The sequence below is a fragment of the Canis lupus genome, chromosome 11, assembly GCF_011100685.1.
Source record: "Canis lupus familiaris isolate Mischka breed German Shepherd chromosome 11, alternate assembly UU_Cfam_GSD_1.0, whole genome shotgun sequence".
Lineage (NCBI taxonomy): Eukaryota > Metazoa > Chordata > Mammalia > Carnivora > Canidae > Canis > Canis lupus.
In genome coordinates this window covers 25,029,783-25,053,117 of record NC_049232.1, presented here as the reverse complement: position 1 = coordinate 25,053,117, position 23,335 = coordinate 25,029,783, and the positions used below count along the sequence as shown (strand labels likewise).

The 23,335-nt window shown below is 45.5% G+C and overlaps 1 protein-coding gene across 2 annotated transcripts in view; it reads left to right on the top strand.

The window, feature by feature from the left end:
* The window catches only part of SPOCK1 (SPARC (osteonectin), cwcv and kazal like domains proteoglycan 1), a 495,339-nt gene that overhangs the window by 214,109 nt on the left and 257,895 nt on the right, over positions 1-23,335 (top strand). Inside the window, exons 2-3 of one of the 2 annotated variants that reach the window (XM_038552239.1) lie at positions 347-355; positions 6,372-6,417. In XM_038552239.1, coding sequence (XP_038408167.1) covers positions 347-355; positions 6,372-6,417 — 55 coding nt within the window. The remainder of the gene's footprint in view (positions 1-346; positions 356-6,371; positions 6,418-23,335) is intronic. The other variant, XM_038552240.1, reaches the window with a different exon arrangement.

Sequence of the window (23,335 nt, the reverse complement as noted above, 5' to 3'; positions counted from 1 at the left end):
AATCACTTGAAATTCTCATAGTCATCATAACTGGATGTTGGTTGTTAATCGTGATTTTGCTAGCTATTCTGCTGTAGTGACAAGGATCACTAGCGCACTCAGATTGCTCCCTCCTGGTGTTACTTTACCTGATAATTTCATGTTTTTTCCCCACGAACCTAATGAATGATGGGACTTTTCAAGGGTATGATGGTTGGTGACTTGATGGAAAATATCTGCATATGACCTTTCTAATGTTATGATAAAATGAAAATTTGATGCAATTATCAAAAAATGTTTACATTCCTTCCTATTGTTTGATGTGATTCTTTTATTTTTTTCTCATTTATAATGCTTTCGTACTCAGGAAGTTGAGGTAGGTTTCTGACTTTTCAACTGTATGTAGACATAGTATCCAAATAGTTGCCAAATAAAATGTAAATTTCATTCTTAATCCTAAATCTCAGTGGTAAATATTTGTTTTAGTTCAGTGAACCAGCACTGCACACATTTATTTCTCATTGGTATATCCAGGGGATGCAATTTATCAAATGCATATAAACAGTCCATTTGCTGCTTTATCTTTTCTCATTAGTTATAGTACAAGTATGATTGTCAGTTATTATCTGTATTTTACTGGTGTGTTATTTATTGAAAGAGCAGAGCAACTGACATGGTTATTTTCTAAATCATTTTGTCTAGGGCCTGCAGGACTTTATACCAAATGTCAGACCAATTTATCAAAGAATCGCTCTATTCAGGAAGAAAGTGATTTAGAGTGTCTCTATAAACATACCCACCTGTATTTACACACTTACCAGTAACAGTTTTGGGGATTTTGCAGGAATACAAAGATGTTAAACCTGGAACAGCTTACTTGTATTTTATACAATTTGGGTAGGATTTATTGTGCACTTTTGAGTGGTGCCTTGGGGAAATATGCAGGTGAGTAACATCTTCCTTCCCTGCTCAGAAGTACCTTGGGCTCAGGTGTATATAGGAGTGACATGTTCACAGGGAAATGGATTCCTGCACTCCCACTCACTGATGTACACGGTTATTGTGAGCGGGGTCTATGGAGGGGAGCCGGGTGGGACCTTGAGTCATGGCCCAAGTCAGGCCAGTTGTTTGAGCCCCTTCCTTCAGAAGGATCCCCACTGGGTCGGGGTCCTTGTCAGGGATAGGTGGGACAGGCCTGGTAGAGAGGAGACTAGCAGAACGTCGCTTTCCCAGAGGTAAAACCAGAAACAGCTCAGAGATGAGGTGCTTGAATGGGAAGCCAACTTCGTTCCCAGTAAACAAATGGAATGTCTGGTACCTCCCCAGTGGCTGGATCAGTAGAAATTTCTATTGCACACCAATTAAAATTGCAGTCAAATGTTGAATTATATGGCCGATACACTTATACAATGTCATCTGGAAATCTCAGTTTTCCAGTGACTTCTGTTATCTTTTAGTGATGCCCTTTCCACCTGCCAACCAGCCCTCCTTCTATTCTCCCCAGTCAAGTGGTGTGAAAATTAATGAGACTAGTTGGCAGTGAATCCTTTTGAGAGTGCTTTGCTTATAATCCCTTCATGGATCTCTTTGTAAAAGGTTTTGGGTCCTGGGAAGGGGGTTCTCCCCCATCCAGGATCTGTACACCAGACTTTACTCTCCCTTACCTTGCGGGGCAGCACTTTTCCCCTTTGCGTTTACCTGCCGAGGGTTCACAGATGACCCCACAGTGCCCGCCTGCCCTCACTTCACCTGCCTTCCTTCTGTTGTTGTTCCTGTCGCTCACTCTTGCTTGAGACCAATGAGGCTCCCATTTATTTTCTAAGCTGGTTATCTGTATTATCTCCGGTAATCTTCAGATAATACTGGAGGGTTTGAACAACTTAGCTAAAATATGTATGAAGGAGAAATGATCTGTGCCATGTGAGCTAAGTGTGTTTGATCTGTAATATCTGGAGCTGGAAGGTAGATAATGAATTACATCATCATGTTCGGAGCTGAAGGGAAGGCAGTTGAGTTTCAAAACCAGTCTCCATTGTGTTTTGCCTCCTCGTTGCCTCCTCAGAGTCTGCTGTGACTTTCCTTAGAGCTGACATAAGCACCCCCGGAGTAGCAAATCCCTGGGGAAATATTTGAGCTAAATTTGCATTGGCCATTTTGGGCTCTGGGACAGTGAAAGAAAGATTCAGGTGCCCCTTCAAAATGGGCTGGAACCAGAGATATTTTCCAATTGGTTATGATCATCCGTGATGAAGAGACCTAATCGCTCAAATGATAGCATGAGTATTTTTTTTCAATATTTCTTGTTAGGGAGGCTTAAAGACTTTATTGGAAGATGAATTTCAGAGCAGAATAACTGTATACTCATTGTATAATAATATACAATATGTGTTCTGTTTATATGTTTTGAATAGATTTCCTTTCCCATAAATGTCTATCAAAACAGAGTATCTATAAAGTAGTTGAAAACCCAGAGTTCAATTCCTTAGCACTAGCCACTGGGTGCTGGAACTTTTACAGGATCCTTTTCTGTGTTAGTAGGATAGTTAGTGAAATAGTTGGAGAAATATGTCATTTTCTGTATTGATCAGCTACAGAGGATTAAAATAATTAGGGCTGTAATCTTGCCCCCTCACTGATGGTTTCTCTGACACCAGGACCACCACCACCTCTCTCACTCTACACACGTAATGCTGTGTCACTTTTTCACTGTTATTTTTGTGCTGACTTTTCATGCTTCCTTATGGCTTTATCCTGCCTTGAGATATTTCATGATTTTAGACCTAGGTCAGCGTGCTCAAGTTTGATACCGTTTACATTTCTAGGTTCTTCCGATCTCAACAGTCCCTAAAGAGTTGGGTAATTTTCATTTGTGACGAGGTATAGCGGAATGAAATCAGCCTTTCCTTCATCTGGTTAAGATTTGGAGGAAGACTGTTCCCTGCCCTGTCCAGTAGAGGCCTGCCATCATACTGTGCAGTGGAACCCATAAAATATACATGTGTAGTAACACCGCCATCCTTCATTCCCGAGCATGTATAATGTACTCATAGGAGTTACTGAATTTAATAAATGACTGCATTTAGATATGCATCTTTCTATTTAGGTTTATGTTTTAAAAATTAAGTCTTGCTGGGGCCCTTGCAAGTCATTTTTAAAAGCCTCATCACAAGATGATAAAATTACCGGTTAAGAGGCCAGCTCAGACACCTGCCTACACCTCTCCTGGCACATTGATGCAACCGTCACATCTGGTATGCCTTTCCCCACAGTCTGAATTTCAGCAGGTCACAACTTTATTGGGACAGAAGGCAGGACTCTTAAAGTCCTGCACTGCGCTAGTATGTGAAAGGGATTCTGGGGTCCGTGCAGCAGGAACAGATTGTACAGTGCAGACTTGGGCTGGTGTGGGCACAGGCACAGTACTCCCCGGGGTGGGTATTGTAACTCTGAGAAAACTGGCACAACTGTCCACAGCACAGGAAGTCATGGGTCTGTTGTAGGACAACATAAATAGGATGTAGCTGTATTAATTTAGATTAAAAAATGATATACAAGTTGGGGTGGTATCTCTCCCACCCCGGCCCTCACCTTCAGTCTTGGGGCTTGGAAAAATGAGCAGCCCTGGGATTGACAGGTGTTGGCTCAGTGCCCCAGTCATCCATATGTGCTTTGAGCATCCTGAGAAGTGGAATCCTGGTCTGAGCACATTGTTGGGAGGTGCAGCTCTAAAAAAGGCAGTCTCTCATCTGTGGCTTTTTCCATTTGAGTGTAGGGGCTGCCTGGCCTGGAAATCCCGCAGTTGTGGAAGGGCTCCATGGATACAGCCCTGCGTGCCAGCCAGTCAGGCCTGGCGGCTATAGCATGGCAGGCAGCACTTTGTGCCCGGAGGGTCTCATCCTCTGCTTGGCTGTGGCCATGCCCCTTCCCTGGGGCTCCCTGACCGTCCCCCAGGCAGGTTCTGGCTCTAGCACGCTTCCTACCTGTTCCTGATCTTGGCATCAGATAGGGTCTCTCTCAGCTCTAGCTAGACAGGTGCACTGTTGTATCTGCTCGTGGCTCATTGGTTTTTGCTTAGACCATCCACTTTCCTAAAGCAGAGCAAAAAGCATCCAGGCATAGGGAATCAGTCTCCTCCCGTGCTTGGCCTTGCTGGGCCAGGGGCCGCTTGAAGGACTCACTTTGCATAATGAGCCATCTCTCAAGGTGTGCTTTCACATCTTGGCCGCAATTAGGCAGTATTATTACCTTTGCAATCAGTTTAAAATATTCTAATGCAGACACCTGCTTTTATGACAGAAAGGCTTTGTATTTAAAGCCATGATTTTCCCCCAAGAAATTTGTAGAAATGGCCAGCGTAGTTGACCTGGAAAAGTGACACGGAGTCCAGAAGTATGCCTCACGTGCCATTCAAGTTACACGGTCAGTTGAAATCATGAGGGAATATTCAGTTCTTGAGACTTGCTCAGACCTTTTGTTGACATCAAAGGGAATATAGCACATGAAATTAAAGTCCAGGAACTTGTCTTTGGCTCCAGTCTTTTCTGTCAGACACACATCCTAAGCTTCCAAAGACTTCCATGTATGAAAAAGAGCATGTCCAAGTAGAAAATATTTCACAAGATCCCACATTGTCATCGGATGGGAGGCTGGCCTCTGTATGTGAAGAGGGCACAATTAGAAGGACAGATATTGTTTTTTTCCTCCATTGGTGGGATGGGTTCCACCAGGATTATTCTTCTCATGACCTTGTGACCAGCAGAATGTGTGGGTAACATGCTTGTGTCTAGGGCTGAGAGCATCTTGTCTATAGAGCTGAGAAACCAGGTGCTCAATTTTTCCTGCCTAGCATCCTGTCCTTAACTTACACTCATTTAACACTGGCTGCTGAGTTTCAAACCACATAGTTCACAAGGTTAGGCTTGCATTAAAATTGTAGGTGGACAGAGATATGGCAAAGGGCTTGTTTTCAACTTTCCAGTGGTATTTTATGGTGCTGCCCTTGGAGACTTCCTGACCAGCTGGGTGAGAAGGTCAGTCACGCCATAACATTAAAGCCAGGGCAAAGTGGGCCAATTCCTCAGAGTTAAGAATAATTTAATGCTGAATCCCCAGGATCCCGAAGAACCTGTTCATGTTTATTCATGCTCTGGAAAATGGAATCACTGCCCAAGAAGCAATATGTTGTGATTTTACTCTAAATCCAGTTTCCTAAAAATCTATTTAAGGGCTTAGGTGAACTCAACAAGGATCTAATAAAGCCAGGTAATTGAACAACACAGAGGCCGATAAAACTCATGAGAGATCATGTCGGAGATAAACTGCAGCAGGAGACAGCGTGGACAATAATTTAAACTAATTGTGCACTTTGATGTAAATGAACTTCTCAGGAAGAGAAATGGAGGCCTCATTGTAGGCAGCTCTCTGAAAACCGTCTGTGGCATGCAGAGCACCTGCCCAAAACACATACGGCAAACGATTTGGGCTCTGGTGGGGAGCAGATGAACAGAGGAGTTGCATGAGCCGTGAGGTGGTACAGGGCTGACAAACACGGCTGAAGCCTCTTCTCTTTGCAAACCAGTTGCGTGGACAGGGTGGGTGTGCTAGGGGACAGCACGGGTGGGTGAATGCTGAGCTCAGGGTGGGGTGGGGAGGATATGGGGAACAGGAAGGAAGGAAAGGTTATTAAAAGTGGAGGTTAGTGTAACCATGAATAAGTGAGTGGCCTAGACTCTGGGAATCTCAAAGTCATGAGGCGTCTAGGCTCAAAGCAGAAATTGAAACAAGCAGCATGCAAGAAATACATGGTTTTGAATTGACCAGATGGGCCAGCCTCTGTGATGTCATTGTCACACACCCAGAACAAATGGTACAAAGCTACGTGTATGCCTGCCGTTAATTCTAACAGTTGAAGGGCCAGTCTGCTTTTAACTTTGGCGAGTGTTGGGAAACTGGAACTGTACGCCTCTACATGTCTCCACCTGGAAGGAATGTTGACAGTTGAAATTATCAGCTGTTACAAACACAGAGCCTTCATCACAAGTGAGGGCAGCAAGGCATCACCTGGAGTATAATTGATAGCAAATGCACCTTGCACTTAGAAGGTGTCTCAGTTTATCTGTCAAACCAAGAAGAGCAGCGTTGTTTCCGTATTAGGCTGAAATGTTTTTGCTATGCCTGGTGTTTAATCCATACAGTTTGAAAGACAAGAATTTGAAAAGTAAATTTATATTTTTGATTTCAGATGAATGTCTGTTTTGGGGAAAGATTTCTAAGCCATGTGTGCACTTTCCTTTGTGTTTTAGGAGGTGGGGAGAAAAGCAGATTTTTGTGCAGTTATGTGAGAAGCTTTCTGAAATCTGACCTTTGTTTTCTATTTTTTTTTCCTTATATAGGATGATTATTTCAGAAACTGGAATCCCAACAAGCCCTTTGACCAAGGTAAAGGATGCATTATTCCTTGTCGTGTGTATTCTGTGGACAATGCAGTCTCATTTTTCCTTCCTTGCGTGCTGAGTTACTGTTTCTGAGAAGGCCAGAGCTGTCTTATTTAACTGACTTGGAGGCCTGAGATGACTATGGTGATAGAAATTATTTTGTCAGTTTGCTCATTTGTCTGAGATTGTGCAAGACAAAATCCTAAAAATGCAACGAATTGACTATAGTCATTGGATGTTTTGTTTTTGTTTTTCTTAAACACGAACCCAACAAAAGAGTAAAATGCTTGTCACTGTAACCTGGTAAGTTGTCAGGTTGAATCCAGTGATTTCTTTTGTGGAACAGACTGCCTGGAAATGCTGTGCAATTGACATGAGCTATAAAAATGAAACTTTCTTTCTGGAAACAGGTTAGTCCCAGGAGGCTTTCAAGGGCACTAATATTTCATTTGCTAAATAACTTCTTCATGGTTTCTAAATAGAAGCTTGTTTCTGAGTCCGCTCACTGACCACTTGGGTGTAAGCTGGGTCCTCAGAGGGCTCTTTGCGCTCACACCAGCAAGCATGAAGCCTGTCTCCTGATGGCCATCGTAAATCAGTCCCAGTGAGCTCATGTGCGTTATTTAAGACACACTGAGGACCTGCCGTGAATCACGTCCCTGCTCCTATTGTTCCATGTGTGGCTGCTGTTGCTGCAGAACCGGCCTCTGAAAATGACGCTAGATTGTACTTGAAGTACGTGTATGCAGTTAATACTGAAACCTGGACGAAAAAGATGACCGACCACATATCAAAGGTTCACATTTCTGAGGATGAGCTTCAGTACTGTGGCTTAAGTATTTGATGTGATCATGGTGGTCACCCTGACAAAGAGAAATCAAAGAAGGCATTGACATGTAACATGGTAGCAGGGGCCCCCTCCTATTCTGTCCTCTGTTACTTTAATGGGTCCCACTGTCCCTGGAATCTGGGTTTTTTTTAAATAAACAAAACTGGTATTAAAATTTCTACATATGCATTTTAGGTTCTGCCTCCAAGTAGGACATATTTTATTCATTCATCCATGCATTCATTCATTCTCAGATGTTGCATACCCACTGTGTACACAAGCACCAAGCCAGGATCCAGGAATAAAACAAAAAAAGCTGTGGTGCCCACCCTGAAGGAGCTCAGAGTAGAGTGCCAGGACGTAACTCAGTCAGCAGTTTCATTGGGATATGCTGAGGGCTGTGATGCAGGTATATGCAGGGGAAGGTGTTGGATCGATAGGTGGGGAACATACTGTATGTTGCATGTGTCTCAGGAGCAGGTGCCAGGGAAGGCTCTCCTTTGGAGATCGGTCTAGGCTTCTTCATATCTTAGCTGCCTCCAAGAGCCTTTGCAACTTTACCAATGACTGAGCCATCACAATAAACGACATTAAAGCATGAGAGGATGTTTATAATTTAATTTAGAAGTTTTCCATTGAAAATGGTTGAAATTTCTAAACATTTCTTTTGAAAGGGTATGCCTTCATTTCAGAAGAATGCTCAGATACAGAGCAACACATTCTCTGTCCGTGCCTGACAAACGAGCTCTTCTATAAACGTTCCCACCAGGATTTTGCCTACGAAGGCGCTTCAACTGACGGTGGCAGTGAACTCATTGTTTCCAAGCTTGAACCAGAAATAGGTTCTTGTCCTTTGAGGATCAGATGTTATCTAAGTAACTGCCAGATTTATCTTTCCCCCAAGACTTGCAAACAAATACTAAAACTTTACCAGGGGAAGACATTTTCATTTTTACTAATAAACATTGGAAAAGATAATACTTGCAGGTGGGCCTCATTGGCCTCTTGGGGAGGTACCTGATAGCTTCCCTTGATTTGGGGGTTTATACAGATACTTTGAGCATCAAAAAGAGCATGGTATTTACATCTGCTGAACCAGAAAGTCCAAAGAGGGATTTTTCTCTCCTAGGAATGACAACAAGCATATCCAGCAGATTCCCACCCCTGCTGCCTCTCTTTCTAGCTCTGCAGGCTTGAAAACTGGATCTGCTTAGATAAATCTTCCTTCGATAAAACCTCATGACTTTATGGGGCATAATTGAGGACCTTAGCCGAGGAGCCCCACTTTGTAGTTCAGGTGTAGCCGCTGTTGGCTATTTATATACAAAGGCATGGGGAGAGCGGCAGGGCTGAGAATAGCCTTCACTTAAAATATCAGCCCCAGCAGATGTCATCAATTACATCGTGTGCTGCTCAATAAAAATGGGAGGTTACTATATCAGTGCTGACACCGCTTGGTGAAATATAAACCATTGGCATGGAAGATGTAGAGCATTTCATCTTCCAGATAATAGGAGAATTGCTGAACTCCAGTGAAAGTTGTCAGCTGCAGAGAGAAGTCATTTCCCTTCCTGAGCTGAAAAAGAAGCCAACATGGCTCAAGTGGGTTTGTGGTTGGGGAAAACTTTGAGTTTGTAGAAATTGAACGTGTTGAAAAACCTTGCGGGGTTTCACATGACAATTATGCACTGGCACAGGGTGAGGTGGTGGGGGGCGATGGACAGGGGCTTTGTGTTGGCACTGGGGTGAGGTGGCCTTCAAATGTAGAGGGGAAGGGGGAGGGAAGGCAGGCCACAAGGGATTCTGGGAGAGTATAGCCAGAAAGGTGGGTTCGAGGCAGGTCTTCAGACACTTCCTGTGAAGCTTGAACTTTGTTTTCTCAGCAGTGGGGAACTGTAGGAAGGTTTTAAGCAAAGGAGTGACGTGATGAAGGCAGCGTTTTAGAGGACTTAGTTTGGTGACTCAGCATCCGTGAGAGGAACCCAAGGCACATCTGCTAAATGACGTCCGTCCTGCAGGACCGTTGCATGACTCCATTGCACCTTTCAGTGCCTCAGAGCTCTGAGCTTTGGTTGTCACAGATGGTGAGCCTCAGCATTCAGTTCTGGAGCTGGATCTCTGGAATGCCCGTGGAGCTTTGGATTCCCTTAAGTGTTGGCTCGAATAGTTAGGACACTCACAGTATTCTAGAAGTAGTTCCTTGGCTGTAATTGTACTCGCCTTCAGGATATTTACCGAACTTTGGACAACAGGGCCTCATAGGGGAAGCACTTATCGTGTAATTGACTCCAAGGCCTTTAGAAGAAAAGTGCCTCCCTTGGTGGTCTCCTTCCAGGAGATGGAACATGCCTTTAACTTGTTATCTTCAAGCGAATCATTAATGTTTCTGTCAGTGGAGTATAATAGCCATCAACCTCAGGCTTTTCTAAGAATTCTTTGTGGAGATTTGGGTAAAGTAGTATATCCTTTTTTTAGTTGTTATAACAATTTGATGCCACATCTCCTCACAGAAGGGGCAGAGAGGGGTTCAGAATTGAAGAGAATGATTACTCATTCAGGTGAGACATTGCCTTTGTGAAGTTCCACAATGCCCGAAGGCCTGCGGGGAGAGCTGGGCAGGCTGCCCAGTTGGAGAGGCCATGGGCTGTTGCAAATGGTTCTTGTCCTGTGTGGGCAGGGGTGGAGGCCCTGGGGTGGACCTCTGCAAGAGGCCAGCTGAGGCTGCAGGGCTCTGGCACAATCCCAGGTTTTGGGTGGTCTCTGCCCTTTGAGCCTATTCCATCACTCGGCCCCTAACCAACCTGGGAGCCCATAGTGGGTGTTGAGCAGGGAAGGGTTTATGTTTCCAAAAGTGGTATCTGGTCCAGCAAAGTGCTTCTCCAAGAAAACTGTCCCTGGTCCAATAAGTTTAGAGCACATATGAACTCCTGTCTTCTGGAGATTCACAGGGCTCAGTAGCGATTGAAAAGCTCAGAAAAGGCTTTTAGTAAAGAAGCCCATTTAACTCAGAATTTTTCTCAATTTGCTTTTGACCACGTATTTGTTTGTTTTTTCACCCCACACTTAACAGGTGCCTAGAGAAAGTAGAGTGTTCTGTGGGATGCACTTTGGTAAGTGCAGTGTGGGGACTTGGGGTTTGCAGTCAGGTTCTCCACATTTGAAACTTGACTGTGCCAGCTACTACTGAGCAATTCTGGGCAACTTGTTTAACTTCTCTGCTCTGAAGGCTTCCAATCTGGCAATGGTACCGGGAAAGGCACTGGGAGGATTAAATGAGTTAATGTCTGGCATACAGTAAGTGCTCCATAAATGCTGCTTCAGCAAATAATTGATCTTTTTCATTGCCTCTTCTTCCTCTTTGCCTGTCTCTCCCTGTTGCTTCCTTCCTTTTCCACTGAGGTTTTATTTCTTTCTTCATTTCTTCCCTTCTGGAGGCCTTCAGAGTTGCAATGCTCTGAAGCTCTCAGGGCAATTCGGAGTTGGCCTGCTTCATACTAGGTGGGTGGGGCATTGCACTGGTGCACCCCTGATTCTCGTTTTGGGGGCTGAAGAAGTTAAGGCTTTTAGTGTATTCCTTCCTTCCTTTCTCCCGCCTGTCCACAGTTATCAAATGTTCCTCCTTTCAGCCTGCTGTGCTGGTTAACAGGGACCATGTTAAGAAAGGCCTCTCTGTGGGATGCTCCCACTTATCAGCCAGTCATAGCCATCCATCTAAGGTCTGGAGCTTAGAGAGGGTGTAAGGACTGAGAAGGGGATGCTGAGGGCCGACAGCACCAGGAGCTGCTGGTGGGCATGGGTCGGGTGAGGGGTGTTGGTCTGGGAAACTGGGAAATCCATAAGGTGTCAAAGAGATAATTTACTGAACCTTGGTATTGTGTTAAAAGAATAAAAGGTGTTGCTTTGTGTCATGGAATAGAGGATGAACAAGAAGCAAAATGAATTCTGAAAAGTTGTTTCAAAGCTCCTTGACTGGTCTTTTTGGAAAAAGAAATTTGAAGCTTTAATCACAAAGTTTTTGTTGAAGGAAAGGTGTCAGTGCTGCTGTTTTTGCATTGGGACATTGGGAAGGTAATTTATGTGTATAACCAATACCTTACTTTAGAAGAGAATTCCGATTACTTGAAGAAGTCCTAGAGTGATGGAACACTAATTACTTTAGGTTCTCTCCTGTGGCCATGGTCCACTGAGGAAAGAACCCACCGATTTATTTGGGTTATGATGCTCTGCTTGATGAGACAGGCCTTTCTAGGACAAATGGCTGAAGGGAGATGGATCATGGAACTTTTTGAACCAAGTGAGTTCCTTTAATGTGAAATAAATGAATGTTTTAGATGGAGTGTATAGCTGTTGGTTTTAAGGATAATGTTTTTCCTCTGTAGTGAATACTAATCATTCTTCCCGAGCAGCTTGGCTGTGACTAAATCTCCACCAATGCCGGTGATCTTCAGAGCAGAATATGAACTTGTAGGAATTGATCTCCAGATAAAAATAAAGCTCAGAAAGTCAGGGGCTCTCTTCACTCATGCTGTTCACTTGAATTGAAGCAAAGAAGAAAACCCTTGCCCTTTGACTTCCAATCTATTATACTAAGATCCCAACATGCTCAAATTCTGACCAAAGCCTTGAACTGTTTTGAAGCAAAAATTCTAAAACTCAAAAGGAGAGAGTCCTTCCCATGTTCCAGCTGTGTTTCTGGAACCAGAGCCCTGTGGATCATGGCAGCATCCACATTTTGTCCTGGTTCTAAATGGTGCTCTGGAGGAGGCAAGATTGCTTATTTATAAAATGATTCTTCAGAAGGGATTTTTGTTTCCTCTAGATTAATCTGAAGTTTTACATTCTAGGCTTAAAAGAAATCTTGAGTCCCCGCAGCTTTCCTCTTGATGTGGAATTTAACCTCACCCCAAAAAGAGCCTCTGATTTGCATTCATAGGGCCTTGAACATTTCTCAGTGTTTAAGGATCTATTCACCTTATCTGATCGCTTGAGCTGCTGATTTTCAGAGGCAGCTGGCCTGGTTTGTGGGAAGCATCTTAATAATTTTCTCCTGTTTCTCTCATGCCTGGTCTGCTTGGTTTCTGCCTACCTCTGCCTTTCCTCATCGCGTCATGATGACACTTTGGCCTAAGTGGCAGTTCCTCTCACCATTTCCCACCCCAGACCTCCCTGCTCTGCCCCAGCCCCATTAGCTTCTCTCCCTTTGCTGTCCCTTCTTCTCTCTTTCTGGATTATGATGATAAAATAGTTACTGGTTTTAAATTTGTGTAGTATTGATTTTTAAGTGTCCAAAGTCAGTTCTGTCAGAGAAGAAACAGAAAGCTGTTAATTCAAATCTTGGTATGCTCCGTTTTTTTTTTACTCAGCCTATCTGCTTTGAAGTTTAGATCAAGTTAAAACTTTCATCTCTGGTTGCCTTTGCCTGTTTGCTTATTTTAAAGAAATCAAAACATCAGATAAGAGATTGAAATCCAGTGGGTGCCCCATCTTGGTCCTTTCCTTAAGTGCCACATCATTAAGGGACTTTTCTGTCCAGGTTCTTACACTTTTATGTCACATGGATGTGTCTACAAACAAGATGTTACATGTTGTGCCATAGAAGTAAATGTTTCCTTCTCTAACCTGTTTATTTCTTTTTTTTTTAAGATTTTATTTATTCATGAGAGACAGAGAGAGAGAGAGAAGAGGGAGAAGCAGGCTCCATGCAGGGAGCCCGATGTGGGATTCGATCCCGGGACTCCAGGATTACTACCTGGGCGGAAGGCAGGCGCCAAACTGCTAAGCCACCCAAGGATTCCCTAACCTGTTTATTTCATTGAAAATTGTTTCTGAGGGTTTTTGGTTCGTAGCTGTAGATCTAGTTAATGCCTTCCTATGGTTACATTGCATCATATTAATATGCTTCCATTTATCCGCTATTCCCCCATTGGTGGGCATTGATGTTGATTCTATTTGTTTTGCCATCGGGCTGCTTTTTCTCAGTATTTTAACACATGCTGCCAACTGATTCTGCCCTGAAGGTGCTTGTCCTAGAGAGCCTGGGATTCCAGGAAGGGGTTGACATGGGTCATGACTCTGCCACTATTTAAATGTGTTAAATTCAGGCAACACACACAGCCTTTCTGAACTTCACTTAGCCTATTTCTTTTTTTTTTTTAAGATTTTATTTATTTATTAGAGACACAGAGAAAGAGAGGCAGAGACATAGGCAGAGGGAGAAGCAGGCTCCATGCAGGGAGCCCGATATGGGACTTGATCTCGGGTCTCCAGGATCACACCCTGGGCTGAAGGTGGCGCTAAACCTCCGAGCCACCCAGGCTGCCCCACTTAGCCTATTTCTGAAATACACAGGGGGTTCCCAAAGTCCTCTCTATCCATGATCTTTAAGCTCTCATGGTTTCAGGCAGCATAGAGTCTGTATATGTTTTTCTCATAAAGGAAGGAAAAATGAAAAATCTGAAGCCTGATGCTCTTGTTTCAAAGGTTACAGTTGAACCAATGAGGTATAAATATAGCTGCGATAAAACCAGTGGAATTAAATGGGGCTTTAAACCATCAGGGATGAGGAGAGGGACTCAGAGTAAAAAGAAAAAAGGCCAAAGTGCAAGGTACTTCTTGGTCTTCTCATGAACTCTTGTGGGCCCCAAAAGGAGTGGAGGAAGAGCAGAGTTTCAAGGGTTCCCATGCCAGGCACAGTTCCCCCATTAGCTTGCTGCATGCATTGGAGTAACCTCAGCTGTAAAGTGAGGCCTGCAGGGGCACTTGGGAGGCTCAGTGGTTGGGTGTCTGCCTTTGGTCCAGGGCGTGACCCCGGGGCCCTGGGATCAAGTCCTGCATCAGCTCCCTGTGAGGAGCCTGCTTCTCCCTCTGCCTGTGTCTCTGCCTGTCTCTCTGCATCTTTCATGAATACATAAATAAAGTCTTTAAAAAAAAAAGTGGGGTCAGCGGTACCCATCCCGTGGGGCATTAATGGAAACTAAATTGTATCGTGCTGCAGAGCCATGAGCCACTGAACGGCTTGTGCACACTCACTTCAGTTTGCTGTCAGCTGATGGCATCAGCTGGCACTGTGGGGACCCCACTTCCTGGAGGGGTGCCCATGGCTCTGTCCGTGTTCTGTGCTGGCCTCCCCCTGCCTTTGCTAGGGGCTCCCAAAACCCTGGGTCTCCCGAACTGAGCCATTCTGATGGCATGTGCTCTACCCTCTGGGTGGAACAACAGAGTCATGCAGGGTAGTCACATTCCCCTTGCACTTATGAGGCTCTGCGGCTTCCCGTTACTGTGTTTAAGAGGTTCCTTCAGCACGGACAAATCCATTTTAAAGACATGTTTATTGCTTTTCCCCAAACTCATAAAATGTAGTGTTAGTTTTATAAAAATAGGGAGAAAAAAATCCTTCCTGCTATTCCACCTGCTAGAACAACGGCCCCTGAATTAATTATAGTGTATTTGTTGAGTCCTAATGAAAAAGCCCTGGTTTGGGGAAATTCTCAATAGGGAAAAAATGTCAGCAGAATTTTAAAATCAATCAATAATGCTGTTTAAATTTTCCTCATTTGAGACTGTAGAGTGGATTAGAGCATTTTCATAGCTGGGAGGTGGCTGCTGGGGGGGTGGTGGGGAGTGGGGGGAATGCTGCTGGAATCACCCAGGTCCCCCAGGCCCCGTGCCTGACATGGAGACTTTCTTCCTGTTGCTGAGGTCTTCAGTTGAGTTACGTAGCAGTTCATTGCTGGGTGCCTGTCTGATGTCCATCCTGCCCCAATCGCCGCGCAGGATGAGAGGTGGTGTGCTGTACTGGAAAGGTCCTTATTTCTTGTGGAGTTTGATTCCCAACTCTTGCCTTTAGTCGCTCTGTGTGCTGAGGCAAGTTCTTACATTCTCTGAGCCCGTTTTCCCTTCTCTGTAAAATACAAATTGACGTTTACTGCTCCTAAGAGCCGTCAAAGTCCTGCTATAGGGCCCAGCCCATCTCGCCCCAAGGATCATGATAAAGGCAACAAAGCTGTGGTAAAAGATGCAGGGCCAAGGTTTTCTTCTGGAGTCTCAGATGTGGACGGCTCTTTGAGGTCCTTGGTACGTCTACTTAGCTGATGCAGTGCACTCGTGGTAGATCAGCGAATTGTTGAGTTGAGTGCTTACCTGAGGACCTGGTAGGTGCCTGGTGGGTTCTTCACACCGGAACTGTGAGAGGGAGTGCCAGGGAGGCTCTCCACAGGGCTCTGGAGTCTGTGTGGTCAAGAGCGGAACACATGGGCAATGAAATATGCCTGAGGATGTGTCGGGGGGCACCCTGGGTGCTCTGGTGAGGGCCCAGCGAGTGGTTTCTGGAGGCTCAGGGAAGGGATCTTGGGAGGTGCACCGGGAGCCTCTCGAGGCTGAGCAGATGTCTGGAGAGAAGCACGGGGAGGTGAGCAGCATCTGATGGGAGGAAGTGCTTTCTGAGAGGTGGGCATTCACTTGCTGCAGAAGTGCAGTTTGATGAGATTGCTTCTTTTAAAAAACCCATTTATTAGGAGCGATGAGGAGTATGTAAGCTATTGCTTTATTGGGCTGTTCATTCTTTACCCATTTGTCTCTCCAGATCCCTCTGGTGGGCCCCTTGAAATATCCCCAGAGCCGTGATTGTGAACAGGTAGAGGCCATCTGCGCAGGAACAGGGAGAGAACAGGGCTCGGGTGCGCCAGCACCAACTCCATCTCCAGAGAGCGCCCATGATGCTGACAGGCCCAGCCCGAGGTGCTCAGAGGGCCGGGGACCCAGTGGTGACAGTACTTCTCATTTCTCAAGGGAAGCAGGAGATGAAGAAGTTTTGACCTGTGTGAGACTCAGTTCTTCAGTGTTTGCAAGACCGTTATCAAACAGAAAAACACCTGTGAGAGGGCAGTGTGTCTTTGGGTTTCTTGTCTGAGCTTTTCCCTGTGAGGGAAGCTGGGGGCCTCGTTGTCAGACCTCGTCTTTAGCCTGTGGTATGTATGCTCTGGAGGCTCGTGAGTCCTCAGAGTCCCCCCGACCTGAAGGCAGCGCCCAGCTAAGTGGAAGTCATCCGTGCCCAGGCTGCACTTGGACACAGTGAGCCTGAAGCCACATGTAATGAGCGGGGGGCCTGATGGAAGCCCGAGCCCAGGCAGAGTGCTGGCTTATTACTGCTGGTCCTCTGCGGCCTCCTACACCGCCTTTAGATGGATTGTTTTAATCTTGAGAAGAAGGAAACCTGCCCCTGCCCACATGCGAGCACACCGTTCATATAATACAGGTGCCTCGGGGATTCTGAAACCCAAACCACTCCCCAGAGAGCTGTGGGGAAGCCCGTGTGAATCAGGAGGGACTTACTTAGGTGCTGAGGCTCCCTGCTCTGGGGAGGGTGAGGGCAGCGCCGTGGGCCCCGGCAGCCTGGCCTGGAGGAGCCACTGCAGGAGATGGGTGCCGTGTTCAGAAGCTGGCCCTGCACTGCTCCTATTCTTTTGTGGCCACAGAAGAATGCTAGAAAGGGACAGAGAAAGTGGACAACATCAGAGGCATCAGAGGCACTCACTGCCAGGGAAAGAAGATCCCAGTGAGGTAAAGGATTGTCCTTCTGAGCCCATGGATGCCCTGGTCTGGCCCAGGGTCAGTGACATCCATGAGCCTTTGCTCACATTCTAGTCCAGCCCCTTCTCTTCCTAATGACTTCACGACACACATAAGGGTACTTGTTTTCCTGCTGTATTCACTTTGGGTCCATGAATGCTCACTTTCCTTACAAGAGTTTACTGGAAACATCACTCAGCCACCCTCAGATCTGTAACCAAAAATAGCATGATATGGTGCATGATAGTGTGCATGATAGCATGATGCTTTGTTTTCTAAAATATTATTTTCCCTGTCCCCCTTCTCAAAATGTAACTTTCAGGAATATATTGGTCTCAGGCAGAAAATGAGTAGATGGGCAATATTTGGATATAAGAAAACATGTAAGTAAATAAAGCTGCAGCAAGGGTGCTGCTCAAAATACATGCATGACACGTTTCTGTGCACTTCTAGAGCTGGCCCTAGAGCTTCCTTACAACCAGAGTAAGAGAGGAAACATGGTGCCCATGAGGTGAAAATAAGGCAGCGGTTCAGGACGTACTTAAAGGGTTCCGTTAGTGAGGCCAGAGTTGCCTTCCTCCACCCACGTTCTCTAAACGGGAGTGTCAGGGTGGGCGATGCTCTTGGCCGTGTCCGACGGGAGATGCCACAGTCACTTCTTAGGACTGCTCCCTCCTAGGTCTCTCCGGGCACACGGATGGCTGGCTGCCAAAGTGCAGTTCTGTAAGTTCATTCAGTGATAAGCCAGAATAATGCAGGGTACACAGTCTTCTCAAGGTCTGGCTTGACACACGGATAAAGTTGATGACATCAGGAAGAATGGATGCCCTGTGTCTCCATCAGGGAAGACTCTGATTGTTTTGTTTTTGGTAACTGATTAGCATTGGAACTGAAGAGTTCTGGGCTTTTCCTGGCAGGAACAAGAAGTTCAGATGATCTCTGCTGCCAATTAGCAGAAGCAAATGGATCTCTTCTTATCAGCCAAGTGGCAGGTAAAGCCAGTGTCCTTGGCCAGAAATTCAGAATCCAAGAATTCCAGAATTCCAAGCTGGGATTTTGATACCTGAATGGATAGTCACCTTCCTCTATGCCGAGACTTGTAGATCAACTGAAACCCATGGCAGATGGGCGATTATGAACTCCAGTGTTCTTCCCCACACCCCACTGCAAGCCCAGGTGGTTACAAAGGTATCACATGGGAGCTTAACAATGTAATCCGAGTTTGGCATGCGTGGGAAACACTTCCCATGAACGCGTACATGTACGTGTTCATCCCGGCTTCTCAGATGTGTCCAGATGCTGATATGCTTAGTAAAATTCACATTTTATTTGAAGATATTGCCAAATTCATATTAGATGTTGTTAGCAAATTTTGAGCCAGCAGCAGACCTATTAGCATGATGGCTACTTTTTGGGGTGTGAAGGGGAGGGTGCCATTTACAAATGTTTACAACTTTTTAAAAAGATTTTATTTATTTATTTATGAGAGACATAGGAAGAGGGAGAGGCAGAGACACAGAGGGAGAAGCAGGCTCCATGTAGGGAGCCCGATGTGGGACTCGATCCCAGGACCCCAGGATCACGTCCTGGGCTGAAGGCAGATGCTCAACCGCTGAGCTACCCAGGCATTCCAAATGTTTACGACTTAATCCTGAGTTATCTTTTCTTTGGTGATGACAAAATTATACTGTCAGCTTGGGGGGAGGGGAGGACACTCATACCGAGGTATAGATTTCTTCATTCAGAAATGGTTTCAGGTACTTTAGATGTAGTTTAAAAGTAGAGATGAGGTGACATGGCACCGGGGTGTGGGCAGAACTTCATATAAGCCAGCAGTGGGTGGAATTTTGAACTCCTTTGGATATCATGGCTATCTTCAGATGTTGGTTGGATTCTTGCAGAGAGGAAGCTGAAGATTGTGTGGTACTAAAGGGTAGTCCCAGAAAAAGTGAATGGGAGTTGCAAAGTGATGGATGTGGACTTACTACAAGTATGGCCTTCTCACAGCTCAAGCTGTATAGGGAAGGGATATCTGCCACCAGGGATGAGTCACCACTACTAGCATGTTCACACCTAAGATTGAGCAGCTGCACAGCTGGTTTGCTGTTGGGGGACAGGGGACTTACCATTGACATTCCCTCTGACTTTGAATTTATGTAGTCCTGTGATAAGGGAGGTCTGTTGAGAGGCGATAATTTATTTTATAATAGAAATTATTCCCTGTAGGGTTTTCTCAAACAACCTGCCTAATTGATACATTGGGGGTAGATTCAGTTTAACGGAGTTAGGTCTATGTAGCTTTACCAGAATGCCTAATATGTAAATGCACTTGGTTTTATTCAATTGAAGCCTCATTCTCTGCAAATACAAGGGACTTGAATAAGAAAAATGGCAGGATTATTTGGTGTTCTTGTAAAGGAAAGTGATATATCCAGTCAGTTTAGATCTTTGCTTCCATCCTTTTGAAATGACCCCACTTCTGTGAATGGATTCTGTTGTCTTTGGCAAGAATGGCAGGGGGCTATATGGCCTTGGTGCCATGTGTTATCTTGCCAGAGCTGCAGATGCAGACATAAATTTCCAAATGCATTGAAATTTCTCATTGTAGACTCCTGTAGAGAGATGGCTGTCCTCCATGGAGAAAGAAATGCTTTTGCTCTACGTTCAGGTGCTTGAGGGTGAGGATCGTGCATGAAGGATCTGGGAGGCCACCATGTTCTTAGAGAAGCCTCTGAGAGCCTGGAGAAATAGATTAGGCTGGCCTCTACCCTCAGAGAAAGCGTGGTCCCTCCGTGTGTCTTGTCTATCTTCAAGTGTTAGGGCCACGTCGATGGATCCCCTGCCACGGCCTCCAAGGGGCCCTGCTTTTACAAATTCCTGTCATCCGATAGCTCGTGTTGTTGGAGAAATCGGAAGTATATGCCGGATTAAATGTGGTTTTGTTCACATATCAAATAATGACTCCCTCGAAGTTTAGAACGTCGTGCTATCTCAGACACCGAAGAAGAGACCCTGGAACTCTCAGATAAAGAAGGATTATCATGTATTTAGAAAGTGTGTGCCTGGCGTTTACATCTGGTCAACACTGAGCGGGTCCGCCCTGGAGGGAAAAGGGGAGGAGGGGCTGTGTGTGTCTCCAGGGACACTGAGGCTAAACTGTCAGATCAAGGGGTGGTGGTCTGAAGTGGTGGGCGAATTGTGCTGCAGGAGAGTTTCTGTAGAATATTCTCAGTGGCTGCTGCGTTCGTGACTGTTATGTTTTTCTTCTTTGCTCTGTATGTTTTCCTTTTTTCTCAGGACCCTGATTTCTAGTTTGTTTGATTCTTGCAGTGTGCAAAACGGAAGTTTATCTGGATGGTGTAGTATTCAGCTAGGATTGTAATTGAGAGAGAGTTAACAGTTATTTCATCTTTCAGTGGTGTGACTGTTTCTTTAAGAATTCACTGTAATATTGTGATAATTAGCAAATAGCTTGCATTGGGGCCTTCACACATTCTTCTCTCTGTGCTTGACGTGTTCCTGCCCCTCTTTTACGCTGTGTGACCAGCTCTTTTTTTGAGGTCCCAGTTTCTGTGTTGTTTCCTCAAGGGAATCTCCTCTCATTGACCCTAGACTCCATTGGGTCACTTGGCTCCTATGAGCCTATACTTTGCATCATTACACGACTGTGATTTAATAATTTTCTAGAATTATTTCCTGTTTGATTTCCTGTCGGACTGTGATCTCATTGGGAGCAGGCTTACATGTGTCCTGTGTACTTGTGTATCTCTGGGGCCCAATGCAGAACTGGGTGCAGAGTAACTGCTGAGTTAGCAGTTGTTAGGAAGAAGAATAATCACCATTTATTGAGTACCTACTGTATGCAAGTACTGTCTATTCTTTTTTTTTTAGTACTGTCTATTCTTAAAAAAAGTGTGTACACATATACAGTCTTGTGTTTTTTTTAAGATTTTATTTATTTATTCATAAGAGACACACAGAGAGAGGCAGAGACATAGGCAGAGGGAGAAGCAGGGTCTGTGCAGGGAGCCCAATATGGGACTCGATCCCGGGACCCCAGGATCATGTCCTGAGCTGAAGGCAGATGCTCAACCACTGAGCCACCAGGTGCTCCTGCACAGTCTTCCTAATACTGATACCTGGATAAAACAAAACAAAACAAAACAAAACAAAACAAAACAAAACACGGTTGCTCCCATTTTGAAACTGGGTAACTGGGTTCAAATCCTGAGAGTAAATACTCAGCAGCCTCTTTTAAGCAGGTTCAGGAAGGGTATATACACAGTCACCTGGAGAAGTATCCTTAGAAGCACAGCAGTGTATCTAACAGGATTCCACTTACAGAAAACCAAGTGTTGATGTTTGTGTGTAGCTGACGGGCCTGTATTTGCGTGCCAACTATCTGAACACCAAATTGTGACCTTTTATCTTGGAGGAATGGGCTGGGAGGAACAAGAGGAATTCTTAGTTTTTACTTTGTAATATTCTATGTACTTTCATTTTAAGAATTTACTGTGAGTCTCTCTTTATAAATAAAAAAGTATAGGAAAGAAAAGGATGTGCCCAAGATCTCCTGGGTGGTGTGGTGGCTGCCTGGGGATTTGAACCCCAGCCCATCTGGCTCTGAAGCCTGGATTCTCCTCCTGACACCCTTGATGTCCATAGTAGTAGTTTCAACTGGTGGGGTTCCTCCCCCTGCCCCCATCCTGAGGACATTTGGCAATTTCTTTACACAGTTTTGTTGTTTTCCAGTGGGGTTGGGGGAGGGTAGTACTGGCAGCTAGTGGGTTGAGGGCAGGGATGCTGCTAACATCCAACCCTGCCCTGGATGTCACCCACAGTTCCCTCACCTAACAGGCAGGTAGTGCTGAAGCTGAGCACCTGTGCTCCAGAGTGGCAGCTGGCCCTGAGTAGACCCTGGAGAATGCAGTGCTCCCCTCAGCCCCACAGGACCATCAGCCACGTGGTGTGGGATGCCTGGTACCCACCGAAGCGCTGGGCACAGAGCCTGCTCTGAGGCCACATTGTTTCAGTGCCCAGTGGAAACAGCAAAAGTTAAATCATATATCAGCCTTATCTTCAACCGAAGCTTTTAAAAGAGAGACAGACAGAGAGGCTTTTAGTCAAAGAAAGGTCCTGAAGAGGTGCAGAGTTGCAGGGGGAGGGTTGCAGGAGATCTTTGTATCTTAGCACAACCTGAGGGAAAAATAAGAGTTCTTTTAGGATGGATGATGATGTCTGGATTTTCCCCATCATCTCCTCTGATGATTTACAAGTTTATTTACTACCTGAAACCAGGTGTCATGTAGGCATCCAGAACTGATAGGGGCATCCTTCCACTGGTGCCTGGATGATTCTGTCTCCTTCAGTCTGTCCTGGGCATTTCCTTCACTACTGAGGGGACCCCTCGAGGAGCTGCGTGGATTCCCAGTGAGCACCGAGGGTAGGGAGTCTGCTCTGTCAGAATCTGAGCATTGGCTTTGTTGCTCTGCTTGGAGGGCTCTTGAGAATCATCCCATTGCCTTTCTTCCTTCTCAGGGAGGAAACAGGCCAGAGAGGGGAAATCATTTGCTAAAAACTAATTACTGGCTAGTCAGGACTGGCCCACAGGCCCCCAGTCTTATAGTCAGCCCTAAGACTGCAACAGGAAGAAGAGAATGACTATTTTCTTAAAGGCAGAGAGGCAAACAGACAAGAAAATATTCTTTTTGTGTGGATGAGATTGGGTAGGAGCAGGAGGTGGGAAAACTGATGAGGGGGTGAGAGCCTTCCTGTTATAGTGACTTAGTTCTACAGTGGTTCAGTTCTCGGTTCTCAAAGTGTGGCCCTCAGACTTATGGAATGGGGGAGGCTTTGAGTTGGGGACCCAGCAATCGGGGTGATTCTCATGTGCGCTCAAGTTCTAGAGCCACTGGGGAAAAGGATAGAAGATGGACTTTTCTTTCTGGGTCCCCATTCCATCAGCCAGGATCTTGGCTAGATCACATGACATCTGTGGGCCTCAGTTTCATTGTCTGGAGAATGGGGATGGTCCTACTTAACCAGCAGAGTTGTTGGAAGAGTCAGCACAGGGTGCAAGTGGATGTGATCTGTACAGCATTACCCAAATAATCAAGCTTGGGGTTTGCATTTGGTTTGATTCTCCTGGACTGGTAAACACCACTGTCGCTGTTTCTCACGATGTGCCTTTGGAGCTGCTTTTGTTGTTCTTTCTCCGTAGAATAACACAGCCTATTCCTATATGTCAGGGCCATCCCATGTGTCTTCCTGAGGCACTCTCTGGCAGATTCAGCCTCCTAAAGCTGCTCACATGCACACAGAGCAGCTCTAGGGAACCTGGGGAGGATGTGGCCAAGGGAGCGGCCAGGAAGGCTGTGCTGTAAAGCTGACCCAGGGCCTGTGAATGGCCCACACAAAATGACCTGGGAAGACTGGTTCTGGGAAAGAGGATCATCATTACAAAGGGCAGGTGACCACAATCCGTGTAGGATCAGAGCGTGGACACTGACCCTTGAAGGTCATGGTG